At 37.2% G+C, this 26,814-nt stretch overlaps 1 protein-coding gene across 3 annotated transcripts in view; it reads left to right on the forward strand.

Annotated features, from left to right (window-relative positions):
* Window positions 1–26,814, forward strand: part of GALC (galactosylceramidase) — a 73,659-nt gene that overhangs the window by 23,465 nt on the left and 23,380 nt on the right. For all 3 annotated transcript variants that reach the window (XM_037832136.1, XM_037832134.1, XM_037832135.1), the window contains 3 exons: window positions 9,135–9,290; window positions 11,433–11,557; window positions 12,263–12,390. In XM_037832136.1, coding sequence (XP_037688064.1) covers window positions 9,135–9,290; window positions 11,433–11,557; window positions 12,263–12,390 — 409 coding nt within the window. The remainder of the gene's footprint in view (window positions 1–9,134; window positions 9,291–11,432; window positions 11,558–12,262; window positions 12,391–26,814) is intronic.

A 26,814-nucleotide genomic window follows, 5' to 3' on the forward strand; every position in this document is an offset into this window, starting at 1 on the left:
ACATTTCAGTGAACTTGTTCCTACTACATCCATCAGAAATTAACAGACCATAGTCATTTCTGGGCATCCCCAGAACGTTAAATAGCTTATCTGTTCTTCTTGGATTATTGTTCCCCCTTCCTTAATTGCTCTCTACTGCTAGTTCCCCTACATTCTACATTATAAACCATTTGTTTTACATTTTTCAAAGTTCACATTAGTGGTAGCATATAATATTTCTCTTTTTGTGCCTGGCTTATTTCGCTCAGCATTATGTCTTCAAGGTTCATCCATGTTGTCATATGTTTCACCAGATCGTTCCTTCTTACTGCCGCGTAGTATTCCATCGTGTGTATATACCACATTTTATTTATCCACTCATCTGTTGAAGGACATTTGGGTTGTTTCCATCTCTTGGCAATTGTGAATAATGCTGCTATGAACATTGGCGTGCAGATATCTGTTCGTGTCACTGCTTTCCGATCTTCCGGGTATATACCGAGAAGTGCAATCGCTGGATCGAATGGTAGCTCTATATCTAGTTTTCTAAGGAACTGCCAGACTGACTTCCAGAGTGGCTGAACCATTATACAGTCCCACCAACAATGAATAAGAGTTCCAATTTCTCCACATCCCCTCCAGCATTTGTAGTTTCCTGTTTGTTTAATGGCAGCCATTCTAACTGGTGTTAGATGGTATCTCATTGTGGTCTTAATTTGCATCTCTCTAATAGCTAGTGAAGCTGAACATTTTTTCATGTGTTTCTTGGCCATTTGTATTTCCTCTTCAGAGAACTGTCTTTTCATATCTTTTGCCCATTTTATAATTGGGCTGTCTGTACTATTGTCATTGAGTTGTAGGATTTCTTTGTATATGCAAGATATCAGTCTTTTGTCAGATACATGGTTTCCAAAAATTTTTTCCCATTGAGTTGGCTGCCTCTTTACCTTTTTGAGAAATTCCTTTGAGGTGCAGAAACTTCTAAGCTTGAGGAGTTCCCATTTATCTATTTTCTCTTTTGTTGCTTGTGCTTTGGGTGTAAAGTCTAGGAAGTGGCCTCCTAATACAAGGTCTTGAAGATGTTTTCCTACATTATCTTCTAGGAGTTTTATGGTACTTTCTTTTATATTGAGATCTTTGGTCCATTTTGAGTTAATTTTTGTGAAGGGGGTGAGGTAGGGGTCCTCCTTCATTCTTTTGGATATGGATATCCAACTCTCCCAGCCCCATTTGTTGAAAAGACCATTATGGCTCAGTTCGGTGACTTTGGGGGCCTTATCAAAGATCAGTCGGCCATAGATCTGAGGGTCTATCTCTGAGTTCTCAATTCGATTCCATTGATCTATATGTCTATCTTTGTGCCAGTACCATGCTGTTTTGGCAACTGTGGCTTTATAATAAGCTTCAAAGTCAGGGAGTGTAAGTCCTCCCACTTCGTTTTTCTTTTTTAGAGTGTCTTTAGCAATTCGAGGCATCTTCCCTTTCCAAATAAATTTGATAACTAGCTTTTCCAAGTCTGCAAAGTAGGTTGTTGGAATTTTGATTGGGATTGCATTGAATCTGTAGATGAGTTTGGGTAGAATTGACATCTTAATGACATTTAGCCTTCCTATCCATGAACATGGAATATTTTTCCATCTTTTAAGGTCCCCTTCTATTTCTTTTAGTAGAGTTATGTAGTTTTCTTTGTATAGGTCTTTTACATCTTTGGTTAAGTTTATTCCTAGGTACTTGATTTTTTTAGTTGCTATTGAAAATGGTATCTTTTTCTTGAGTGTCTCTTCAGTTTGTTCATTTCTAGCATATAGAAACATTACTGACTTATGTGCATTAATCTTGTATCCCGCTACTTTGCTAAATTTGTTTATTAGCTCTAGTAGGTGTATCGTTGATTTCTCAGGGTTTTCTAGATATAAGATCATATCATCTGCAAACAATGACAGTTTTACTTCTTTTCCAATTTGGATGCCTTTTATTTCTTTGTCTTGCCGGATTGCCCTGGCTAGCACTTCCAGCACAATGTTGAATAACAGTGGGGACAGCGGGCATCCTTGTCTTGTTCCTGATCTTAGAGGGAAGGCTTTCAGTCTCTCACCATTGAGTACTATGCTGGCTGTGGGTTTTTCATATATGCTCTTTATCATGTTGAGGAAGTTTCCTTCAATTCCTACCTTTTGAAGTGTTTTTATCAAAAAGGGATGTTTGATTTTGTCAAATGCTTTTTCAGCATCTATTGAGATGATCAATTGATTTTTCCCTTTCGAGTTTTTAATGTGTTGTAATACATTGATTGTTTTTCTTATGTTGAACCATCCTTGCATGCCTGGAATGAACCCCACTTGGTCATGGTGTATGATTTTTTTAATGTGTCTTTGGATTCGATTTGCAAGTATTTTGTTGAGGATTTTTGCATCTATATTCATTAGGGAGATTGGCCGATAGTTTTCCTTTTTTGTAGCATCTTTGCCTGGTTTTGGTATTAGATTGATGTTAGCTTCATAAAATGAGTTAGGTAGTGTTCCATTTTTTTCAATGTTTTGAAAGAGTTTGAGTAAGATTGGTGTCAGTTCTTTCTGGAAAGTTTGGTAGAATTCCCCTGTGAAGCCATCTGGCCCTGGGCATTTATTTGTGGGAAGATTTTTGATGACTGATTGGATCTCTTTGCTTGTGATGGGTTGGTTGAGGTCTTCTATTTCTTCTCTGGTCAGTCTAGGTTGTTCATATGTTTCCAGGAAATTGTCCATTTCCTCTACATTATCCAGTTTGTTGCCATACAGTTGTTCATAGTATCCTCTTATAATTTTTTTAATTTCTTCAGGATCTGCAGTTATGTCACCTTTTTCATTCATTATTTTGTTTATGTGGGTCTTCTCTCTTTTTGATTTTGTCAGTCTAGCTAGGGGCTTGTCAATCTTGTTGATCTTCTCAAAGAACCAACTTTTGGTGATATTTATCCTCTCTATTGTTTTTTTGTTCTCTGTCATTTATTTCTGCTTTAATCCTTGTTATTTCTTTTCTTCTACTTGGTTTAGGATTGGTTTCCTGTTCATTTTCTAGCTTCTTCAGTTGATCCATTAGTTCTTTGATTTTGCCTCTTTCTTCCTTTTTAATATATGCGTTTAGTGCTATAAATTTCCCCCTTAGCACTGCTTTTGCTGCATCCCATAGGTTTTGGTATGTTGTGTTCTCATTTTCATTCGTCTCTATATATTTAGCAATTTCTCTTGCTATTTCTTCTTTAACCCACTGATTGTTTAGGAGTGTGTTGTTTAACCTCCAGGTATTTGTGAATTTTCTAAGTCTCTGATGGTTATTGACTTCTAATTGTATTCCATTGTGGTCAGAGAATGTGCTTTGAATAATTTCAATCTTTTTAAATTTATTGAGGCTTGTTTTATGTCCCAGCATATGATCTATTCTGGAGAAAGTTCCGTGAGCACTAGAAAAGTATGTGTATCCTGGTGATTTGGGATGTAATGTCCTGTAGATGTCTGTTAAATCTAATTCATTTATCAGATTGTTTAGGTTTTCAATTTCCTTATTGGTCTTCTGTCTGGTTGATCTATCTATAGGAGAGAGTGATGTGTTGAAGTCTCCCACAATTATTGTGGAAACATCAATTGCTTCCTTTAGTTTTGCCAGTGTTTCTCTCATGTATTTTGTGGTACCTTGATTGGGTGCATAGACATTAACAATTGTTATTTCTTCTTGCTGAATTGCCCCTTTTATTAGTATGTAGTGGCCTTCTTTGTCTCTCAAAACATCCCTGCATTTGAAGTCTATTTTATCTGAGATTAATATTGCTACACCTGCTTTCTTTTGGCTGTAGCTTGCATGAAATATTTTTTTCCATCCTTTCACTTTCAGTTTCTTTGTGTCCCTGTGTCTAAGATGAGTCTCTTGTATGCAACATATTGATGGTTCATTTTTTTTGATCCATTCTGCGAATCTTTATCTTTTAATTGGGGAGTTTAATCCATTTACATTCAACGTTAAAACCGTGAAGGCATTTCTTGAATCGGCCATCTTATCCTTTGGATTATGTTTGCCATATTTTTCCCTCTCTCTATTAATATCCTTTATTGTACCCATACCGAATCTCTTTAGTACTGAACCTTTCTCCAAGTCTCTCTGTCCTGTCTTTGTTTCTCTGTCTGTAGGGCTCCCTTGAGTATCTCCAGTAGGGCAGGGCTCTTGTTAGCAAATTCTCTCAGCATTTCTTTGTCTGTGAAAAATTTAAGCTCTCCCTCAAATTTGAAGGAGAGCTTTGCTGGATAAAGTATTCTTGGCTGGAAATTCCTCTCACTCAGAATTTTAAATATATCGTGCCACTGGCTTCTTGCCTCCATGGTGGCTGCTGAGTAGTCACTACTTAGTCTTATGCTGTTTCCTTTGTATGTGGTGAATTGCTTTTCTCTTGCTGCTTTCAGAACTTGCTCCTTCTCTTCTATGTTTGACAGTGTGATCAGTATATGTCTCGGAGTGGGTTTTTTTGGATTTATTCTATTTGGAGTTCGCTGAGCATTTATGATTTGTGTATTTATGTTGTTTAGAAGATTTGGAAAGTTTTCCCCAACAATTTCTTTGAATACTCTTCCTAGACCTTTACCCTTTTCTTCCCCTTCTGGGACACCAATGAGTCTTATATTCGGACGTTTCATATTATCTATCATATCCCTGAGGTCCATTTCGAGTTTTTCAATTTTTTTCCCCATTCTTTCTTTCATGCTTTCATTTTCCATTCTGTCATCTTCCAGGTCACTGATTCGTTGTTCAACTTCCTCTAGTCTTGTACTATGAGTGTCCAGAATCTTTTTAATTTGGTCAACAGTTTCTTTAATTTCCATAAGATCATCCATTTTTTTATTTAGTCTTGCAATGTCTTCTTTATGCTCTTCTAGGGTCTTCTTGATTTCCTTTATCTCCCGTACTATGGTCTCATTGTTCATCTTTAGTTCTTTGAGTAGCTGCTCTAGGTGCTGTGCCTCTTCTGGTCTTTTGATTTGGGTGCTTGGGCTTGGGTTATCCATATCGTCTGGTTTTTTCATATGCTTTATAATTTTCTGTTGTTTTTGGCCTCGTGGCATTTGCTGAACTTGATAGGGTTCTTTTAGGGTTTGTAGACCTATTGCAGTCCTTATCTCTAATTTATCAGATCTACAGCTTCGTGGAGTACACTTTCTCTAACTAACCAGCAGGTGGCGTCCACGAGCCACCTGTTCTCCACAAGCCAGTTCTCCCCTGCTTAGCCTTTTTGGTGAGTGGGGGAGTGAGTCTTGTGGGGCCCAATTGGTGTACCAAGCTTGCGTGTGTAGTTGGTGTTGCCTGCCCTGTATGTGGGGCGTGTTTCTGGGCAGTCGGGGAGGGGGGGTGGCCCTAACAGTCAAATCTCCCTGATGATCCTAGAGTTTTAAAGCTGCTGCAATAGTCTAATCCTTCAGTTCAGTCCTGCCACAGTTTGTCTCTGCCAGTGACCCACAAGTCTTTGGTATTGGCGTATGGCTCCTGAGACTTGCAAGTGGGCCCCTCTTCCAGGCTGTGCACCCCGGGTCCTCTGTTGAGGGATGACTGTGCTATGTCACAGGTGAGTGCCGTCCCCCCAGGGCAGTTCTGGGCTGCTGGGCTGTGTAGGGAGGCTCCCAGTCTGCTCAAATGATGGCTGAATGGGGCTTTGTTAATTCACACTGCTCCACCTTCCCAGCTCTGGGACATTCAGCTGAGGTTGCAGGGAAGGCTAATGTCCACGCCCAGTTTTGTGGCGTGTGCCTGTTATTTGAAGCACTTCCGTCACACTGGGTTGTCTGGGGTAGCTCTGGGCTATGGGGCTGGCGATGGGCAGGAGTGTTTCCTGTCCACCAGGATGGTGGCTGTGAGCGGACACCCCCCTTTTCTTGGGAAGTTGTGTTGTTTAGTGAATTTTCTCAGCCACTGGATTATTGCCTTTTGTCTCAGAGCTCTCTTAGTTCTGCTCTTGACTTGACGTGCCCAAATTGCAATTCTTTGAAGCTTTCTGTATTGAGCTTCTTAGAGTAATTGTTTTAGAAAAAGCAAAAAGGATTTAAAAAAAAAAAACAAAAAAACAAAAACAAAACAAAAAAACAAAAAACGGCCCTCCTCAGAGATCTAATGGGTTATTGAAATGCTAATAGACAAAGCAACCAGGGCCATTAAGGAAAGGTACACAGGGCAGAGAGATCAGCTTTGCTTCGGGATTTGCATATGCGCCTCAAGGCCTGAGCTCCGCCCTTCCCCTTTCTGTGTTCACCAGAACTCCAAAAATCCTCTGCTTTTATTTTGGAGTTTTTCGTGTTGTTTTTTTTCTATGCCTGTCTCCTCTCTGCTGGGCTGGCTGCTCTCAGAGTCTCTGGTGTCTGGTCTCAGTCTATCTATGGTTGGAGTTTGAATCAGTAGAATGAGTTTCCGATAAGAGCAGCCACTGCAGTTCTCCCTTCTCCTTCCCGGAGCTGACAGCCCCTCCTCCCCCGGGACTGAGCCTGGCAGGGAGGGGTGCGGGTCCCCTGGCCGCAAAAACTTACAGATTTCGCTGATCTCAGCAGTTCCACGTTTTCATGAGTGTTGTATGAAGTATGCCCAAAGACAGATTGCTCTGTGGTGTCCAGTCCACGCAGTTCCTGGCTTTTTACCTACTTTCCTGGAGGAGTAACTAAAACTTACAGCTCACCAGTCTGCCATCTTGCCCCGCCTCTCCTAGCCTTGTTTTTAGAGCAGGTCTGGGGGTCATGAACTCTTAGCTTTTGCTTGTCTTGGAATGTCTTAAACTCTCTTAATCTCTCAGTTTTGAAAGAAAGTCTTGCGAGATAATAAAATTCTTGGTTGGTGGTTGTTTTCTTTCAGTATTTCAATCCACTGCCTTCTTGCTTCAGTGGTTTCTGATGAGAAATCAGAACTTAATCTATTTGGGACTCCCTAGTACTTAGTATGTTGCTTTTCTCTTGCAGCTTTCAGAGCTTTCTCCTTGCTTGTCCTTTGCATTTGATAGTTTGATCATGTGATGGGGAATTTTATTTTTCTTCAAGTTTATCCTGTTTGGTGTTCTCTGGGCTTCTTAGATGTGCATATTCATGTCTTTTTTTGTCATTATTTTTTCGAATATTCCTTCTGCCCTTTCTCCCTTTCTTCTTCTTCTGGGACACCTGTAATGTGTACACTGGGATGCTTGATGGTGTTCCAGAGGTCTCTTAGGCTATTTTCACTCTTCATAATACTTTTTACTTTCAATTATCTTGTCTTTGAGTTTGCTCATTCTTTCTTCTGCCAGTTCCAGTCTTCTGTTGAAACCCTCCTGGGAGTTTTTCATTTCATTTCTTGTGTTCTTCAACTCCAGTAGTTCTGTTTGGTTCCTTTTTAAATTTTCTATGTCTTTATTGAAATTTTCATATTGTTCATTCATTGTTTTCCTTATATCCTTTGGTTCTTTCTCCGAATTTTCCTTCATCTCTCTGAGCACATTGAAAATCATTTTTCAAAAGTCTGTCTGATATGCCCACAGTCTGTTCCTGTTCTTCCTTGGTGTTTTCTGGGTTTTTATTCTCTTCCTTTGAATGAGCTGTCACTTCCTGTTTCCTTGCTTGTCTTGTAGTCCTTTGTTGTACACTGTACATTTTAGTATTTTAAAATGGTTAACTCTGGGATTTACTCCTTGAGGTGTCTGTTTCTTTCAGTTTGAATACAGCAGGTGACATGACAGAGATTTTCTTGAGTGTCAGGAGCTGACAAAACCGAGCCAACCTAAGCTAAAGCACCTTTCACTGTCCTTGCAAATTGACTTTGCATTGGCTGGTGCTCTCCTTCAGAGTTTGCCCTCCTATCAGGAAGGTCAGCCCAAGGTGAGTGCAAAGTGCTGGGTCCTCTCTGTCTCCTCTGTGCCTGTGTCTTGTCCTAGGCTTGTGTTTGCTAGTGGCTTTAGGAGTTCCCCTGCTTACAGGGATTTGAATGCTCCCTCTGCTTCCCAGGAAACTGGGTGTTCCACTGAAGGACTTAGAGAATGTAAGCCTTTGCCCCAGGCTGTCTGCCTAAATTGTTTCTTAACTTGCTTTCCTTGTTTCAAGTTGCTTTTGCCAGGAGGGCAAATTCTGGGAGGAGGGAGCATCCTGGAGAGGATTTCCCCAAGTCAGGCCTTCCCAGCTGCAACAAGGCCAGGGAGCACTGGCTGGCTCTAAATTGCCCTGGGGAGGAAGTGAGGGAAGGACCAGGAAGGGTGCCAGAAGCGTCTTCCATGGCTCCCCAAACCTGCACTTCTTGACTTGGCACCTACCCAGCAAATGCAGCCCTTCAGCTGTCCTCCACAACTCCGAGGAAGCCACCATCTTTAAGTCTCCTCTGCCACCTTTGTCCTGGCCAGGTTGGAACAATGGCTCCCCTCAGAGCTGGGCCCCAGTGATCTGAAATAGCTAATCAAAAGCAGTGGTCAGTGATCAGTGTGTGCTCCACTCCCTCTCACTCCTGGATCTTGGGAAAGTGGATTTTTATATTCCTTTCTGGCACCAGCAAGCTATACCAGGGGCTGGACCCCACTGTTGCTATGAAAACAACAGCAAACAAAAGTAGGGGTAGGGATGGTAGCCGCCATGCAGAGAGAGCAGTTCACTGGTAGTTATTGTAGTTTACCAGCCTCTTTCTTATGCTCTTCTCTGGATGCTATACAGTATTCTGTTAGACTCCAGAATTTCAAAATAGTTGATTCAGACAGATCCTGCCTGTTTTAATAGTTGTTGTGGTAGAAGGACTGATTCCTGGAGCTTCCTACTCTACCGTCTTTCCACAATTATTCTCCACTCCATTCTTTTCCTGGAGTGTTCTGGCTTGTGGCCTTCTCTGCTAGCTCCATCCGCCAGTGCACTTTCATCCATTTTATGGTTTCCAAAACCAGATTGAAATCCCTCATCTACTGAGGATCTTTCGTCCCATTCTGGGTGCTGTTAAAAGTTTATCTCCTTCTGTTTTTGTTTGCTGTTGTTTTCACAGGATTCTGGGATAGACAGATGGGTGGCAGATGCCTGTCCTTGATCTTGAAGCTGCCCATTGTTTTAAAATAGAAAACCTTGGGGAGGAGCTATATTTTTATTCGCTCACAAATATATGTGTAAGTGCCACATTCTGACTTTTCCCATTTCTTCCCACCTTTTTTTTTTTAGGGCTCATTATCCTGGGACCAAAACAGTGCTCGATGCGAAGTTGACTGGGAAGAAGCTTTGGTCTTCTGAAGATTTCAGCACTGTCAACAATAACCAGGGTGCAGGCTGCTGGGGTCGCATATTGAATCAGAATTATATCAATGGCTACATGACTTCGTGAGTTAATAAGTTTTCAAGTTTTTTATTATGAAAACTTTTGAAAACCTAATTAGATAGAAAAAAGTACAGTGGATATTCATATTCTTATCACATATAGATTCAATGATTGTAAATATTTTGCCTTATTTGCTTCTTTATACCTATACCTAATCTGTGTCTACTCCATGTCTTTTTCTAGGTTAATAGTCAAGTTTATTAAGGTATAATATGTATGTAGTAAAGTTCTTGCAGTTTTGTGATTTTTGACAAGGTACATCTTTTTATTTTTTAATATAATTTTTTTTATTAGAGAAGTTGTAGGTTTACAGAAATATGCAGATAGTACAGAGTTCCCATGTAGCCCTAATTATACTATTAGCTATAGTCCATAGTTTACATTAGGTTTTCCTATTTGTGTTGTACAGTCCTATGTTTCTTTTCTTTTTCTTTTTATTCTAATAACATATATATAGCCTAAAATTTCCCCTTTTAGCCACATTCAAATGTGTAATTCAGTGCTTTTAATTACATTCACAATGTTGTGCTACCATCACTGCCATCCACTACCAAAACTTTTCTATTGCCCCAAGTAGAATCTGGTAACCCGTATTCTAGTTTCTGACTTTATGAGTTTACTTCATCTAATATTTCATATCAGTGAGATCATAAATATATTTTAATAAACAATTATAAAGTTACAGATATGATGACACCTCCTCCATAAATATTTTAGTATGTATCTACAAAAAATAAGGACATTCTCCCATCTGATCACAATATCATTTTCATACATAACAGCATTCTTTGATGTTTCTAATATCCAGTCTACACTCAAATTTTCCTAATTGTCTTCAAAATGTCATTTATGTTTTTTTGTTTTTAACCAAGATCATTAAAGCATTATGCTTTGCATTTGGCTGTTATGTCTCTTAAGTCTCTTTTAAACTGGACTATTTCCCTTCATTTCCCATCTTTTTGTTAGACCAGGCCAGTTTTCTTGTTGACAATTCACATCCCAGTCTGCCTGATTGATATTCTTTTATGGCATCAATTTACTTGTGTAATTGTCTGTTGGCATAGAGATTCTTAGGGGAGAATACAATACAACTCCCTTTATTTCTAAGGGAAGCAATTCACAAATGCTTTGAAAACACTTTAATTGTAATTAGAATCAAATTAGCTTTCTGCAACAATGATAAACAGAACCAAAGTAAGACAATACAAACTTTTGTAATGTTAATGTGAGTTGATATATTCTTCTCATGGCCTTTAGTTCTTTTTCTTCTCTTTTTGAAAGAAAAGATTCTTATCATGGTGAATTTGGTTTTAATAACTTAATTTGGTTGTAAGAGTAATGCATGTTTATGGCATAGAATTTAGAAACTCTAGATAAGTGCAAGAAGGAAACAAAATCACCCATAATCTTGGCATTCAGAAATAACAGACCTTCAACTTTTTTTGTACATCCTTCCAACTTGTGTTTACATGTATAAATTTTTAATACAAAATGGAGGTCATAATATATGATCTGTTTAGCAAGCTGCTTTTCACTTAAGGCATTATAATTATATATTATTGTATATTTTCACATAATTAAGTATATTTCTACTTCATCATTTTAAATACTTGTGTATATTTGGTTATAGAATAAAAGCAATTTTCTCCAATTGTACTTTCTCTTAATGAGTAACTGGGACATTTGTTTTATTGATTCCTTAGAAAATGTGGAATCCTAGTGATTCAGAATCTTCATGGGAACCTCCTGTTGGTCTAGTCAGTACCCCAATTGATTCTGATGCCACACAAGTTTGGGTAACACTGATGTAGAAAATATGTCATAACTCACAGAATATTCCTTCTTCCTAGAAATGAAGTCCATTTATTCATTCTGTAAAAAATCTTGTACAACCCATATACATTTGTATTTTTTTTATTGTGTCATTTGCAGTTAAAAATTCTTGCATGTGTCTAGCATTGGATTTTTCAAAATGTGAGTGAACTTAGGCAACTTATATTTCCTTGTGTTCTGTGATCATTTTGTGATCACTTACATATACTTACATAAGCCATCATAAGGTCTTTTTACTATAGGCTTTTAGACATTTATATTTTTATCATTATTCATTTTGATATTTCTCTTTTATCAAACAAATCTTATAGCACAATAGCTTGGAATTTGGTGGCTAGTTACTATGAACAGTTGCCTTATGGGCGATGTGGACTGATGACTGCTCAGGAACCATGGAGTGGGCACTATGTAGTAGAATCTCCTATCTGGGTAACAGGTATGGCTCAGATTCCATCTCTAACTCCCTAAATCATAAATCATGACTTTAGAATAAACCCCTTAAATTGTTCTTACAAAATATGGAGAACTTAAGTTGGACTTGTATATCCTGGTTGGTTAACCCCTTCAATGGTAAAATTGTTGGTCCACATTGTCTAGGTGAGCTAGTGTGCTTTGCTGTTTTTGTGACTGCTCTTTTGAGTGGTGGGCTGAGGACATGAAATATTGCTCAGTATATTTTCAGGACCATCTTTGGAGGTGCCCAATCAATATATATTGTGAAAACAAACTAGTTAGAAATGATAAAACTTATGTTTTTGAAATGCATTATTATTGTTTTTAACCTTATTTTGGTAATTATGTCAGGATGGGTGAGATATACATAAACACAGGTTGGGAAGGGGTGACTTTATTTTGCTCTTGAAAAAAAAGAGTAATCAATATACTTTGACTCACAGAGTCATTTATTTTTACCAGTTAGTCTAAGAATCTTTCTGCAGTTGTACCATGACTGGATTAATCACTTAAAAGTTAATGCCTGATGTTAAGAGGTATTTTCCCCCAAAATAGAAAATGGCTTGTCAGGCTCATTCAGACTCAAATCATTGACAGCTTTTTTTTTTTTTTTTTTTTTTTTAAATTTAGAGAACCCCTATTATCACCATTTTTAATCTTATTTGGGTCTTTCTTTGCTTTTCTATAGCTCATACCACTCAGTTTACTCAACCGGGTTGGCACTACCTGAAGACAGTTGGCCATTTAGAGAAAGGAGGAAGCTACGTAGCTCTGACTGATGGCTTAGGTAACCTCACCATCATCATTGAAACCATGGTAATTTTTCAGTGTTGCTTTTGGATTATTCTTTAGGATCAGAAATAGCATACTAAAAAACTGAATGCTTTTATTTTTTAAACCAACTTTATTAAAGTATAATTGACATATAAGTGGCACATATTTAAAGTGCACAATTTCTTAAGTTTCAACAAGGTATGTGCCCAAGAAACGATCACTACAGTCAAGATAGTGAATGTATGTATTATCCCTGAAAAGAGTGCTCATGTCTCTTAACTTCTTCCCTCCTACTCCCCTCCCCCCACAACTGTGGCTCCCTAAGCAGCTATTGATCACTGCTTTCTGTCACTATAGATTAGTTTATATTCTCTAGAGTTTTATATAAATGAAATCATACAGTATCTTCTGTTTGTTGTATTGCTTCTTTCAATCAGCATAGTTATTTTGAGATTTATCCATGTTATTGTGTGTATCAGTAGTTCATTCCTTGTTGCTGAGTAGTTTTTCGTTGTATGGATGTACCACAGTTTGTTTATCATTGACTTGTTGGTGCACATTTGGGATGTTTCCAATTTTTGGCTTTTACGCATGAAGCTGCTATGAACATTTGTGTACACGTCTTATATAGACATGTATTTCCATTTCTCTTGGGTAAATACCTAGGAGTAGAATGTCTGGATCGTATGGTAGGTGCATGTTTAATTTTTTAAGAAGCTGCCAACTGTCCTCCAAAGTGTTTGTAAGATTTTACATTCTTATCATCAGTACAATTGAGAGTTCCAGTTTCTCCTTACCACTGCTAGCACTTGGGTGTGATCAGTCTTTTAAATGTTTAGCTATTCCAATAGGTATATAGTAGTATTTCATTGTGATTTAGTTTGCAGTTCCCTAATGACTAATGATGTTGAGTATCTTTTCATGCACTTATTTGTCATTCATGTATCTTCTTTGGTGAAATGTCGAGCATTCAAATATTTTGCCCATTTTTGTTGGTTGTTTTTTTATCGTTGAGTTTTGAAAGTTCTTTACACATTCTGGATAAAAGATCTTTATCAGATATGCACTTTGTAAAAATTTTCTTCCAGTCTGTAGCTTGTCTTTTCAATTGGTTAACAGTGTCTTTTGAATAGCAAGGGTTTTTAATTTTGATGAAGTCCAATTTATTAGTTCTTTCAAGGAACATACTCTTAGTGTCATATCTAAGAAATTTTTGCCCAACTCAAGTCACAAAGATTTTCTTCCATGTTTTCTTCTAAAAGTTTTATAGTTTTAGGTTTTGTCTTTAGGTCCATGAGCCATTTTGTATGGATTCAAGTTCCTTTTCTTTTTTTCTTTTTTCTTTTCTTTTCTTTTTTTGTTTGCATGTTGTTATCCATTTATTCTACCTCTACCACTGTTTGTTAAAAAGGCTATCCTTTCTCCACTGCATTGTTTTTCCCCTTTGTAAAAACAATTGTTCATATATATGTAGGTTTATTTATGGACACTATTTTGTTCAATTAATCTATTTAGGTATATTCATGCCAATACTATGATTACCGAAATTCTTGGAACCAGGTAATGTTAGCCCTCCAACTTTGTTCTTCCTTTTTCAAAGTTGTTTTGGCTATTTCAGTCATTTGCTGTATTAGTTGCTAGTATATAGAAATACAGCAGATTTTTGTATAATGGTATTGCTTTCTGCAACCTTGCTAAACTCACTTATAGTTCTAATGGCTTTTCTTTGTAGATAATCTGCACATTAAAATAACTGTATGTCTTCCATTCTAATCTAGATATCTTTCATTTGCCTGATTGGACTGGCTGGAATCTCCACTACATTGTTGAATGGAAGAGCAGACATCCCTGTCTTGTCCCTGAGTTTAGGAGGAAAGCATTGAGTCTTTTACTGTTATGTATTGAGAAATAACAGCAGATTTTTGTATAGTGGTATTGCTTTCTGCAACCTTGCTAAACTCACTTATAGTTCTAGTGGCTTTTCTTCATAGACAATCTGAAAATTAAAATAACTGAATGTCTTCCATTCTAATCTAGATTTACACCCATGGGAGTCATGTCCCTTGTAGGGGAAAGTGTATTGAGTTTATTTGCAGAGTTTGCCTTAGAGAGAGAGGCCACATATGAGCAACAAAAGAGGTTCTCTGGGAGTAACTCTTAGGCATAATTCTAAGTAGGCTTAGCTTCGCCATTACAGAAATAAGTTTCCTAAGGGCAAACCTCAAGATCGAGGTCTTGGCTTATTAAATTGGGAGTCCCTGATGCCTGAGAGAATATCAGGAGTTCCCCACGTGGGGAATTTTTTGTTGTTGTTGTTTATTAAAAGAGTAAATCATCTTGATTAATTTTTTGTTGAGATATAATTCATATAATATGAAATTCACTCTTTTAAAGCATATAATTTTTGTGGTTTTTAAAATATTCACAGAGGTGTGCAAGCATTACCACTATCTAATTCCAGAATATTTTCATCACCCCAAAAAGAAACCCAATACCCATTAGCACTTACTTCCTATTACCTCCTCCTCTGAGCCCTTGTCACTGTGGATTTCCTTTGGATATTTCCTGTAAATGGAATCATATAATTTGTGGTCTGTGTCTGTTTCCTTCATTTAGCAATGCTTTCAAGGTTCATTTTTGTTGTGTTATGTCGGTGCTTCATTATTTGTATGTCTGAATAATATACCATTGTATGGATGTAACACTTTTTGTTTATCCATTCATTGATTGATGACATTTGAGTTGTTTTTATTTTGTGGCTATTATGGATAATGCTGCAGTTAACATTCATATACAAGTTTTGTGGACATGTTTTCAGTTCTCTTGGGTATATATATAGGAGTGGAATTACTGGGTCATGTGGTAACTCTATTTTAGTAGTTTGAGGATCTGCAAAAATGTTTTCCAGAGTTTCCACATTTTGCATTCCCACCAGCAATGTGTAAGGGTACTGATTTCTCTTATTATAGCTGTCATAGTGGTTGTGAAGTGGTATCTCATTCTGGTTTTGATTTGCACTTACCTAGTCACTAATGATGTTGAGCATCTTTTCATGAGCTTATTATTGACCGTTTGTATATCTTCTTTGATGAAATGTATATTTAAATCCTTGGCCCACTTTCTAATTAGGATATTTGTTTTTTTCATAATTGAGTTCTGAGAGTTCTTCATATATTCTGAGTAGATGTCCCTTTTCAGATTTATGATTTGCAAATATTTTTCTTATTTCTTTGTGTTGTCCTTAAGTTTTTACATGTTGTCCTTTGAAGCAGAAAAGTTTTCAAATTTGATGAAGTCAATTTAATCTAGTTTTTCTTTTGTTGCTTGTGCTCTTTATGTGATATCTAAGAAACTGTTTCTCAATCCAAGGTCATTAAGATTTATACCTATGCTTTTTTCTAAGACTTTTACAATTTTAACTGTTACATTTAGGTCTTTGATCACTTTGAGGTAATTGTTTTCTATGGTGTGTCCAGCTTTATTCATTTGCCTGTAGATATCCAGTTGTCCCTGCTCCTTTTGTTGAAAATATTCTTTCCCTCATTGATTGCCCTGGCACCCTTGTGGAAAATCAATTGACAGTAAATGGGAGAGTTTATTTTGGGACTCTATTCTACTGAATTATATGTCTATCCTAATGCCGGTACCAGTGTGTCTTAATTAGTATAGCTCTGTGGTAAGTTTTGAATTCAGGGAGTGTGAGTCCTACAATTTGTTCTTTTTCAAGATTTTGACTATTCTGTGTCCTTTAATTTCCATTTTAATTTTAGGATCAGCTTGTCAGTTTCTACAGAGAAGCTAGTTTGATTTTAATAGGGATTACCTTTCATCTGTGGATCATTTTGAGGATCATTGCCCTTATAACAATATTAAATCTGATTCATGAACATGGGATGTCTTTCCATTTATTTTATGTCTTCTTTAATTTCTTCCATTGATGTTTTGTAGTTTTGAATGTACAAGTATTACACTTCTTTTTGGTATTCCTAAATATTTTATTTTTTCTGGTACTACTTAAATGAGTTGTTTTTCAAATTTATTCACATTTTTCATTTCTAGTGTATAGAAATGCAATTGATTTTTCTGTATTGATCTGTATCTTACAAGCTTGCTGTCCTCATGTATTAGTTCTAATAGTTTCCTATTAGATCCCTTTGAATTTTTTAACTAGAAGATCACATCATCTTTTAGTAGAGGTAGTTTCACTTCTTCCTTTACAATCCAGGTGCCTTTTATTTCTTTTCCTTGCTTAATTGTCCTAGCTAGTGCTGCCAGTACTATGTTAACTAGAAATGGCAAATGTGGACATCCTTGCCTTGTTCCTGATCTTAGGAGACAAGCTTTCAGTCTTTCATCATTATGTGTAATATTAGCTGTGATATTTTCATAGATTTTTTTTTATCAGGTTGAGGCACTGACCTTCTCTTCCTAGTTTGTTGATTGTGTTCTCATGAAAAGGTGTTGTGTGCTTTCTATGTCTTTTGAGATGATCATGTGGTTTTTGTCTGCATTCTATTAATATGGTGTCTTATAGTGATTGATTTTTCTATGTTGAACCAGCCTTGCATTCCTGGGATAAATCCCACTTTGTTATGGTGTATAATCCCTTTTGTTTGTTTCTGGATTCATTTTACTAGTATTCTGTTGAGTATTTTTACATCCATATTCATAAGAGATACTGTTCCATAGTTTCCTTTCATTGTTATGTCTCTGTCTGCTTTTGCTATCAGGGTAATACTGGACTCAGAATGAGTTATAAAGTGTTCCTTCCCCTTCTATTTTTGGAAGAGTTTGTGAAGAATGCTATTAATTCTTTAGATATTTGATAAAATTCACCAGTGAAGTCATTTGGATTTGGGTTTTTCTTTTCAGAAATTTTTGATTACTAATTCATTCACTTTACTTGTTATAGGTATATTCAGATTTCCAGTGACTACTTGAGTCAAATTTGGTAGGTTATGTATTTCTAGGAATTTGTCTATTTCGTTTAGACAATCTCATTTGTTGGTATGCTGCATGGTATTCATATACTATGAACTATTGTTGATAGTATTCTCCTATAATCCTTTTTATTTCAGAAAGGATGATAATAATGTCCCTCTTTCATTTCTCTTTTTTGTAATTTGTGTCTTATCTCTTTTTTTTTTGGTCATTCTAGCTAAAGGTTGGTCCACATTGTAGATCTTTTCAAAGAACAACTTTCGGTTTTGTTGATTTTTCTCTAATTCTTTTTTCGTTAATTTCTGCTATAAGTTTTATTATTTCCTACCTTCTGTTTCCTGTGGGTTTAGTGACTGTTCTTTTTCTTGTTTCTTAAGGTGGAAAATTAGGTTATTGATTTGAGTTCTTTCTTTTTTTAACAATAGGCATTTACAACTATTTATATATGCAGCTTTAGCTACATCCCCTAAATTTTATGTTATGGCTTCCTTTTCATCTGTCTCATAGTATTTTCTAATTTTCCTTGTGATTTTTTCTTGACCTATCAGTTATTTAGGTGTGTGTTAATTTTCACATATTTGTGAATTTCCCCAAGTGTTTCTGTTACTGATTTCTAATTTCATTCCATTGTGATCAGAGAACATACTTTCTGTAATTTCAGTCCTTTAAATTTTTGAGACTTAACTTTGTTGCCTGAAATATAGTCTATCTTGGAGAATTTTCCATGTGTATTTGAGAAGAGTATATTTCCTGATGGTGTTCTATAAACTATTTGGTCTAGTTTGTTAATAGTATTGCTCAAGTCCACTATTTCCTTGTTGATCTTATGCTATGCTGTTCTATCCATTATTGAGAGTGGATTATTGAAGTGTTCAGCTATTTTTGTTGAGCTCTCTATAACCCATACTTTCTCTCCCCTGCATTCTGTCAGTTTTTGTTTGTTTTATATTTTGAGGCCTTGTTAGGTATTTTTATATTTATAATTCTTATATTTTCCTATTGGGTCCGTCGTTTAATCATCATAAAATATTTCTATCTCTGGTAACCATTTTTTTTAAAAGCTTATTTTGGCTACTGTTACTCTAACCACATTTTTGTGGTTTCTGTTTAGCATGGTTTATCTTTTTCTGTCCTTTCGTTTTCAATTGATTTTTACTGAATCTAAAGTGTGGCTCCTTTTGAAAGCATATAGCTGGATCTCACTTTTTTACCCAGACTATCTCTCCCTTTTGATTGTATTGTTTAATCCTTTAAACTTAATGTTGATATTGACATAGTTGGATTTACACCTGCCATTTTACTCTTTGTTTTCTGTATGTCTCATGTCTTTCTTGTTCCTCTATTCTAGTTTACTAATTTCTTCTGCTTTTAGTGAATATTTTCTGATGTAGCATTTTAATTCCTTTAATATTTTTTCACTTTATTTTTCTGCATTGCTTCATTCATGGGTGCTCTAGGGATTATCATATATACCTTAACTTATCAGAATCTTCAGTTTTATACCAATTAAATTTTAGTGAGATATAGAAATGTTGCTTTGTGGTTTCTTGTTTAGCAGTAACCATGGTGATGCAATGAATTACTGGAGACAAAAGTTAAGAGAGGCGAGAGTGAGAACAACTCAAGAGAGAGTGTCCTCCCTAGCAGTTCTCATCTCGGTTTTTATTGAGATTTTCGGGGTAGGGAGACCTGCTGGCACTCAAGGCTGTTTAGGGAGGTAGGAGGGGAGGCAGGACGTTTTCACCTTTATGACACAAAAATCAACAGCCACGTAAACAACAGTTAAGCTTGGCCTCGGGAGTGGAATGTACTACGTGCAAGAACATAGCGTAGCAAAGCAAGACATTCCCATCGTCTTCGATAGTTTAGACAAAGGCAGTCTTTTGCCTGTATGCATGCTGAAGCAGAAGCAGAGTTTACAAGTTTTTTATCCACAGAATTCCCACATTTCCCCCTTTTTTATTTAAAAATTTTATATTGGAATTACAAGGGTCTGTAGTAGATGCTTTGGCAACGAAGGCGATGCGTCTTTCTTCAGTTCTTCGTATTTGGGACATGGTGTTGATTATTGACAGTTCTGTTTTCAAGGAACTTTGATGGCAGAATTTAGATTATTTTCTGAGTACAATTGCTGATAAAGCATGGCAGAGTTATCTTGCTTCTTTTTAAGTCTTTTTGTTGTTATTGAAGATGAAGCTCTGACTTGTAGTTAACTGCAAGCACTTTTAGAAAAGCATTAGAGTAAAACGGTGTAACTTACAAGGAAATTTGGCTGTTTTTGTGACAGATAACATTTTAAAAATAACTAAAATTATAACTGGCAGTACTGTATTGTTGTTTGATGTTATGCACATCAGTAACTAAAAGGTTAGAACTTTTTAATTTTTATAACATTGTCTAAACTTTTTTTGCAACTTATAACATATTTTTAGCACTTCATTTTTTTTCCAAGGTGAGCGAACAAATTCTTTGTAACTGTTGGGAATAAAAAGATATTTTTTAGGGCTTGACTTTGAGAAAGCAAAATGTTAAAAGTTGTTAGGTTTGAAACAGTATTTTTTTTTTTTTTAACTAAAGTTAAGGAAATGACTTAGCTCTTTTAAAAGTGGGAAGACAATATTTTTAAACCACCAAGGACATGATAAAGTTAATATGAAGTGCAGGAAGTTATTTTGACAAAACAGGTTTTTGTCTGTTTTGATTATTTAGGAAATTGATAAATTGGGAAAATTCCTCAATTGATTATTTAGGAAAACATATTTATAACCTCTTACTAAGAAATAATACTTTAATAATCTAAGGAAACTTTTAATAAAAGCACATTTTTTTTTAATATTTCATATTAAAAGTTACCAAAATGATTTTGGAAATTGTTTTCAAGCCAACGTATTACAGCATACAATTACCATGATGAGGAGTAGGATAGGAGAAGCAGGAAGAGAGTGGCTGGGTTGATGGTAAAACAGCAGGAGTATATTTTGTGAATTATTAGGCACATACATACAACACTGAATATTAATTACTGCTTTAGGTGGTGGTTAGAATATTTAATGCTATTTTGTTTTATATAACTACTTTTTTTTTTAAGTTGTGAGATTCCATTGTTAAGTAGTGTTATTACTAATTTTTACTATTTTTTAACTTTGACCACATTAATAATTGTTTCTGCAAACCTTTTGCAGCTTTCTGTATTTATTTTTTAACTTTGACTACAGAAACAAATTTCCCCCTTCACAAACTTTCTGCAACTTTCTGTATCCATTTAGGTTCCATCTCCAGCTCACATTTTTAAACAATCAGTCATTTAGGACAAAGCTATTTTCTTTTAATTAGAAAAACATTCTTTATACCTTTTATACAATATGCTCTTACCATTAAAATTAAACTTGTTAGAATAATGCTAAATATTTAAAACACTTTAGTTAATGCTTCCTGAAACTAATAAACAATCTTTTGGCAGGGATTAATGGAATGTATAGGTGTTACATTGTTCCATTACAGGATGGGGAAGATTGTCAGGAATAGGAATTTGTTTTTTTGTGTTGCTTGTTTCGCAAAGGTGGAGGAGGCGGAGGCAGCCAATCTTTCTCCTCTTTAATTGCATTTTTGTTTCAGACTCCTCAGGGGGAGCTGTGGGCTGGACAGAAGATTGAAGAGGGCATAGGGCGGTATGAACTAGCCCCTAGGTCATTAAGGTTTGTTAGCTTGGAGTCGTTCAGAAATCCACACAACGCAGCGAGTCATGGTTTAAGAAGAGAGTTTAAGGTTTAGAGGAAGAAAGCAGGTGGGAGCCAGTGAAAGGAAAGAAAGAAAATGGCTCCAGCTCCCTATCTGAGAGCAGCATTTTTTAAAGGAAAAACCCACATTGGGATGGGAGGGTGTTGGGGGGGAAGGGTGCCTGCTGAGTGTGTCCTGTGCCTCGATTGGGTGAGTGCCTGTCAATGTCGGGGCTGATTGGTTGCTAGGGTTTGGAGCATTATTCTTTGAGGTGCAGCTGTGTTATCTATCTAGGGAGAGCAGGCCTTTCTGGTTCATCTTATGGGCATATCTGATCTTGCCTTATCCGCCCCCTGGGGGTCGAGGCGCCACCATGGCCAGAATAGCCTTGAACAGCCTTCATCCTTTAGTTTATGGTGCACCTGGTTTTTCTGAGATAAGCTGCAGGTTCCCTAGGTCATAAATTCCTTCTATATACTAGATTCTTTTTCTGGAATCTGACAGGTTGAGACCGATATTTTGCTTCCTAATTCATGTTTCTTCTTAAGGACGTAGCCGACTTGTTTTCAAAATTTCAAAATTTAAAGTGCTTCGGTTGGGAAACTAAGTTTGAAGTAGATTAAATAATTGAGTTTTCTTTACAGGGCAGTTAGCCGCCTTTAAAAGCTGTTGTAAGGTTTTAACATATAGAGATTGTTCCTTTGTAAGTCCTGAGCCCATGATGAAAGAAAAACTCTCGCTGAGAGTAAGCACGTTCGCAGCTATCCCAAGCGGGTGCTGCTGTTCCTTACTTTAGGGATGAAAAATTGTAGTCCGGACGAAATTCTCTCCTCCTAAATGTGCTGATTGCTTCACCTGGAAATCCTGATGCCACACCTCACATGGGGCACCATTTGTGGTTTCTTTTCCAGCAGTAACCACGGTCACGCAATGAATTACTTGAGGCAAAAGTCAGGAGAGGTGAGAGTAAGAACAACTCGAGAGAGTCCTCCCTAGCAATTCTCATCTCGGTTTTTATTGAGATTTTCAGGGTAGGGAGACATGCTGGCACTCAAGGCTGTTTAGGGAGGTAGGAGGGGAGGCAGGACGTTTTCACCTTTATGACACAAAAATCAACAGGCAAGTAAACAACAGATAAGCCTTGGCCTTCGGAGTGGAATGTACTACGTGCAGGAACATAGCGTAGCAAAGCAAGACATTCCCGTCATCTTCGATAAGAGTTTAGACATGTATGCTGAAGCAGAAGCAGAGTTTACAAATGTTTTTTCCACAGAATTCCCATGTTGCTTCTCTATTGCTCTCTCCTCTTTCCCCTTTTTATCTATTTTTGTCATACATTTTGCACTTCTATATGCTAGAAACCCAACAATACATTGTTATAATTATTACTCTCTAGATAATTTTATGTTTCTTTTAAAAGCTTAGGGAAGAAAGGAAAACAAGTATATATTTATAGTATTCATTTTATTACCCTTCTTATTTATCATTTCTGGTTTTTTCATTTGTTCCTGTGGATTTGAGTTACCATCCGGTGTCATTTCCTTGGTCCAATACAGCTTTTCTCCCACCTGCCTCCTTTTTCAGTAACTGGCAATTATGTTACATTTCTACATGTTATAGATCCAAAAGTACAGTTATGTGCACATTGTTTTATAATCAGTTATGAAAAGAAAAAAGAAAAATATGCATTTATAGTATCTGTTATCATTACATAATTACCTTTACCCAGTGCTCTTTGTTTGTGGATTGAAATTACATTCTGGTGCCACTTGCTGTATTAGTTAGGGTTCTCTAGGAAACAGAACCAGTAAGAGATTCTGTAAATATAAGATTTTATAAAAGTGTCTCATGCAACTGTGGGGATGCATGAGTCAAAATCCATAGGACAGGATGCATGAGTCCAGATTCCATAGGGCAGGCAGCAAACTGGCAACTCCAATGGAGGTGTTTGATGAACTCCTCAGGAGATGCTGGTAGCCAAAGAAGAAGTGAAGATCCTCTCTCTCTTTCCGCTAAAAGTTCTTCAACTGATTGGATTAACTCCAGCTGACTGAACTCTCTCATTGCGGAAGACATACCCTTTGTTGATATAATCAGTCGCAGGTGCAGTCAAATGACTGATGCTTTAATAACCAGTCTTCTGCTTTATTAATCAGCCACAAATGTCCATGCAGTAACGGTTAGACCAGTGCTTGCTTGACCAGACACCTTGACACCATCACCTGGCCAAGTTGACACATGAACCTAACCCTATCATGCTTGCTTTAGGCTGGAAGCACTTCCTTTAGTACTTCTTGAAAGGTGCATCTGCTTTCAATGAATTCTCCCAGTTTTTTTTTTTTATCTAGAAATGTCTTTATTTTGCCTTCATTTTTGATAGATAATTTTGCTGCATATGGGATACTTGGTTGACAGTTTTTTCTTTGACAACTTTGAATATGTTATCCCACTGCCACTGTTTCTTAACAGTGAACTGTTAATCTCACTTGGGTTCCCTTAACTGGTAAGTCGTTTTTCTCTTGCTGCCTTCCAAATATCGTCCTTTTCTTTGACTTTCAGCATTTTTAATATGATATGTGTATGTGTGGATCTCTTTGCATTTATTCTACTTGGAATACATTGAGCTTCTTGGATGTGTAGATTAATGTTTTTCATCCAGTTTTGAGAGTTTTCAGCTATTATTTCTTTTACTAGTTTTTTTCTGTTTTCTCTCTCCTTTCTTCATTCCTAATTTCCTGTGAGTTTCTCTGTTCAGTTTTCTTCATTCTGTTTTATCTCTGTTCCTTGGATTGCACAATCTCTATGATCTGTCTTTAGTTTTCTAATTCTTTCTTCGCCAGTTCAGATCTCTGTTGACCCCTCTAGAATGAATTTTTCATTTGTTATTACTGTGCTTTTAAAATCCAGAATTTTCAATTCGTTGTTTTTTTCATAATTTCTCTTTATTGATATTCTCTGTATAGTGAAACATCATTTTCATACTTTCTTTAGTCATAGTTTCCTTAAGCTCTTTGAATATATTTATATTGGCTACTTGGAAGTCTTTATTAAATCTAACATCTGGTCTCTTTCATAGGCAGTTGCCTGCTCTTTTCCCTGTGTATGGGTCATACTTTCCTGTTTTCTTCGTATGTACCATAATTTTTTTGTAAAAAACTGAGCCTTTTAGATAAAATATTGCACCAACCCTGGGTGCTGGTTGCCCTCCCCCCTGGGGCTTATTTGTTTAGTGACTGCCTGGACTATTTTTGTGAAGTCTGTTTCCCCTACCGTCTGAAGCCTCTGATGTTGCCCCTCAGGAGTTGCAGCCTTGGGCACCTGCACAGTCCTGCTGGTGTGACTGGTTTTCCCAGGGTTCTCCTTGAAGTGCTCTGTCCTTCACCACACCCTGCTGCTATTGTCTACTAATTGCTGGTTGACTGTACTGTTGTTTTCAACAATGTCATGGGGTTTAAATTGCTCCATAGACTAATCCAGATTAACTGTAGTTCATTTGCTGGGATGGTTTTTGAGCTTACTGTTTGAGGTTGTTCTGACCCTAGGAGGGTTTCCTTTTCATTTTTCTTTTTTTAGTTATCTCTTTTCCTGTTTCTCTGTGATAAAGTAGCTGGGTTGTGGTTTAGCTTATTTCTCTCATGTAACTACCAATCTTTTCTTAATTGCTTTCCACCTAAATCTCTATTATTTTTGAGAGTGCCCTTAGACTTGAACTTTTCCACACTGTTTCAAATACAATACACTCCTTTGAGGAGAACTCCTGAGCACTCTGTTTTACAGCCTGCCTCTCCCTTGGGTAACTCTGTCTCAGCATTCAGAGCCAGGAGTGGGGATGGTGGTGCATTTCTCTTTTAGGGACACCCCTGATTAAGGAACAGTGTGCTAACTGAAGACAATAGCCTCTTCTGGTCTTTTCAGTTTGCCTCTCCCTGCATGGGACATCTGCCCTACAGACTATCTAGGGTAAGGAGATTGGGGCCTCAGTATTCTTATTGTGCTGCACCCAAGGAAGAACTTGACACTCCATGAATGGGGGCTGGTTGGATGAAGGTTGACTCCACCCTCTTGGCCACACTTGCTGTTGCTTAGTGTCTGCATCAGTTAGCAGGAGGGGTGCTGGCATCCTGCCCATCCTGGGACAAGACCAGAGCCCTTGACTGGGAACTGGAGGGAGAGGGAGCCTTGTGTTCTTGGCTGCACCCTCCTGGAGTGAAATTTCTGTCACTCTGATTTAGGAGGTGGGGGGAGGCAGTGGGTAGTGATTGAAATGTCACAGGCTCTTGCTGAGTTTTAGTAGTTTTTCTTGAATAAATGTTTCTTCATTTGCCACATGCACTCTGGACCATTTCCATAGACTTTAATATAAAAAAAAAATGTTTTTTTCACCAGTTTAGCTGGGGAGTGAGTCTGTGGAGCTCCTCATGTTGCTACTCTGGAAGTAGAACTCTCCTTCAGTTCTTTAGCCATGATTCCCTTTTGTTCTTTGAACATATTTTAAATCGCTGATTTTAAGTCTTTGCCTGATAAGTCTAACATAGGGGCTTCCTCAGAGATGGTTTCTGTTGACTGTTTTTTTTTTTCCTGGGTATGGACCATTCTTTCCTGGACCATTCTGTGCTTGTCTCATGTTTTCTTAATTGAAAAGTAGGTATTTTACATAATGTAGTGTGGCAACCCTGGAAATTACATTCATCCCCTACTCCAGCATTTTTTGTTGTTGTTCCTCTTTATTTAGTGACTGTCCTGAACTAATTCTGTGAAATCAGTAAGCTTTATCGTGTGTGTCCACTGAAGTCTCTGCTTAGGTAACTTAGTGGTCAACTCATGATTATACAGAGGTTTCCTTAAATGCTTGTTACCAGTAAATCTTCCAGCATTTGCTGATGGGCTCTATTTGTGTGTGGGGCATGCCTTCAATGATCAGGCAAGCAGTTTATTGTTCTACCTTAACTTCTACCTGCACAAAGCTTCACAGTCATCTTGAGGTGAGAATTTGGGGCCTTATTACGTCTTTTATAGGCATGTGCAGAGCCCTTCACATTATAATGTGAATGGTCCTCTAGATTCCTAGGAATATGTCAGAACTTTTGAAAGTTCCCTATGGACATCTCATTTCCCAGCTTTTCCTTTTAGTTTTTTTTGGTCAGCCTGTTGTCATCCCAACTGTTATTGCCACCTCAGACAGGTGCATTGTTAAATAGCTGCCACTGATTGTTTTCATTAAATTCTGGGAAAAGCCTTTTCACATTGGGCAAGTCTATGTCAGGTCAGATTAAAACAAACTCTGCAGTTAGGGTTTCCCAGGGAAACGACCTTCAGGTCATGCAATGGCAGTTTTCTGGGAGTGGATCTTTGGAGGAGCTCAATCCTGTTCTGCCTCCTCCTAGCAACCCAGTTGCTAGGCTGCTGGGTTCACGTGACTGTTGGATTGTTGGTTTTCAAGGCTACTGGGGAGAGGGGGATGGGAACAGAGCAGTTTAAATGCCACAAAGTTCAACCTTCTTACTTGACTCAGCCTTTTTCTAAAATACACGTTCTCCAGATTGTTGCAAGCCTGTGGCTAATTCCCAGTGTTCAGAAAAAGTTGATTTTGATAGTTTTTACCAGAGTTCTTGTTGCTTTTATGGTAGGGGGACAGATTTTCCTAGGTTATTACTTTGCTGTTCCCACTGATGTCCCATTGATTGATTTTTTTTTTTTTTCATGTTAAATCAACCCTGCTTTCCTGTGATAAACCCACTTGGCAATAGTACATTATCCTTTTAATATGTTGTTAGATTCAATTTGTTGAAATTTTGTTTAGAATTTTAA

The sequence above is a fragment of the Choloepus didactylus genome, chromosome 4 (assembly GCF_015220235.1).
Source record: "Choloepus didactylus isolate mChoDid1 chromosome 4, mChoDid1.pri, whole genome shotgun sequence".
Classification (NCBI taxonomy): domain Eukaryota; kingdom Metazoa; phylum Chordata; class Mammalia; order Pilosa; family Megalonychidae; genus Choloepus; species Choloepus didactylus.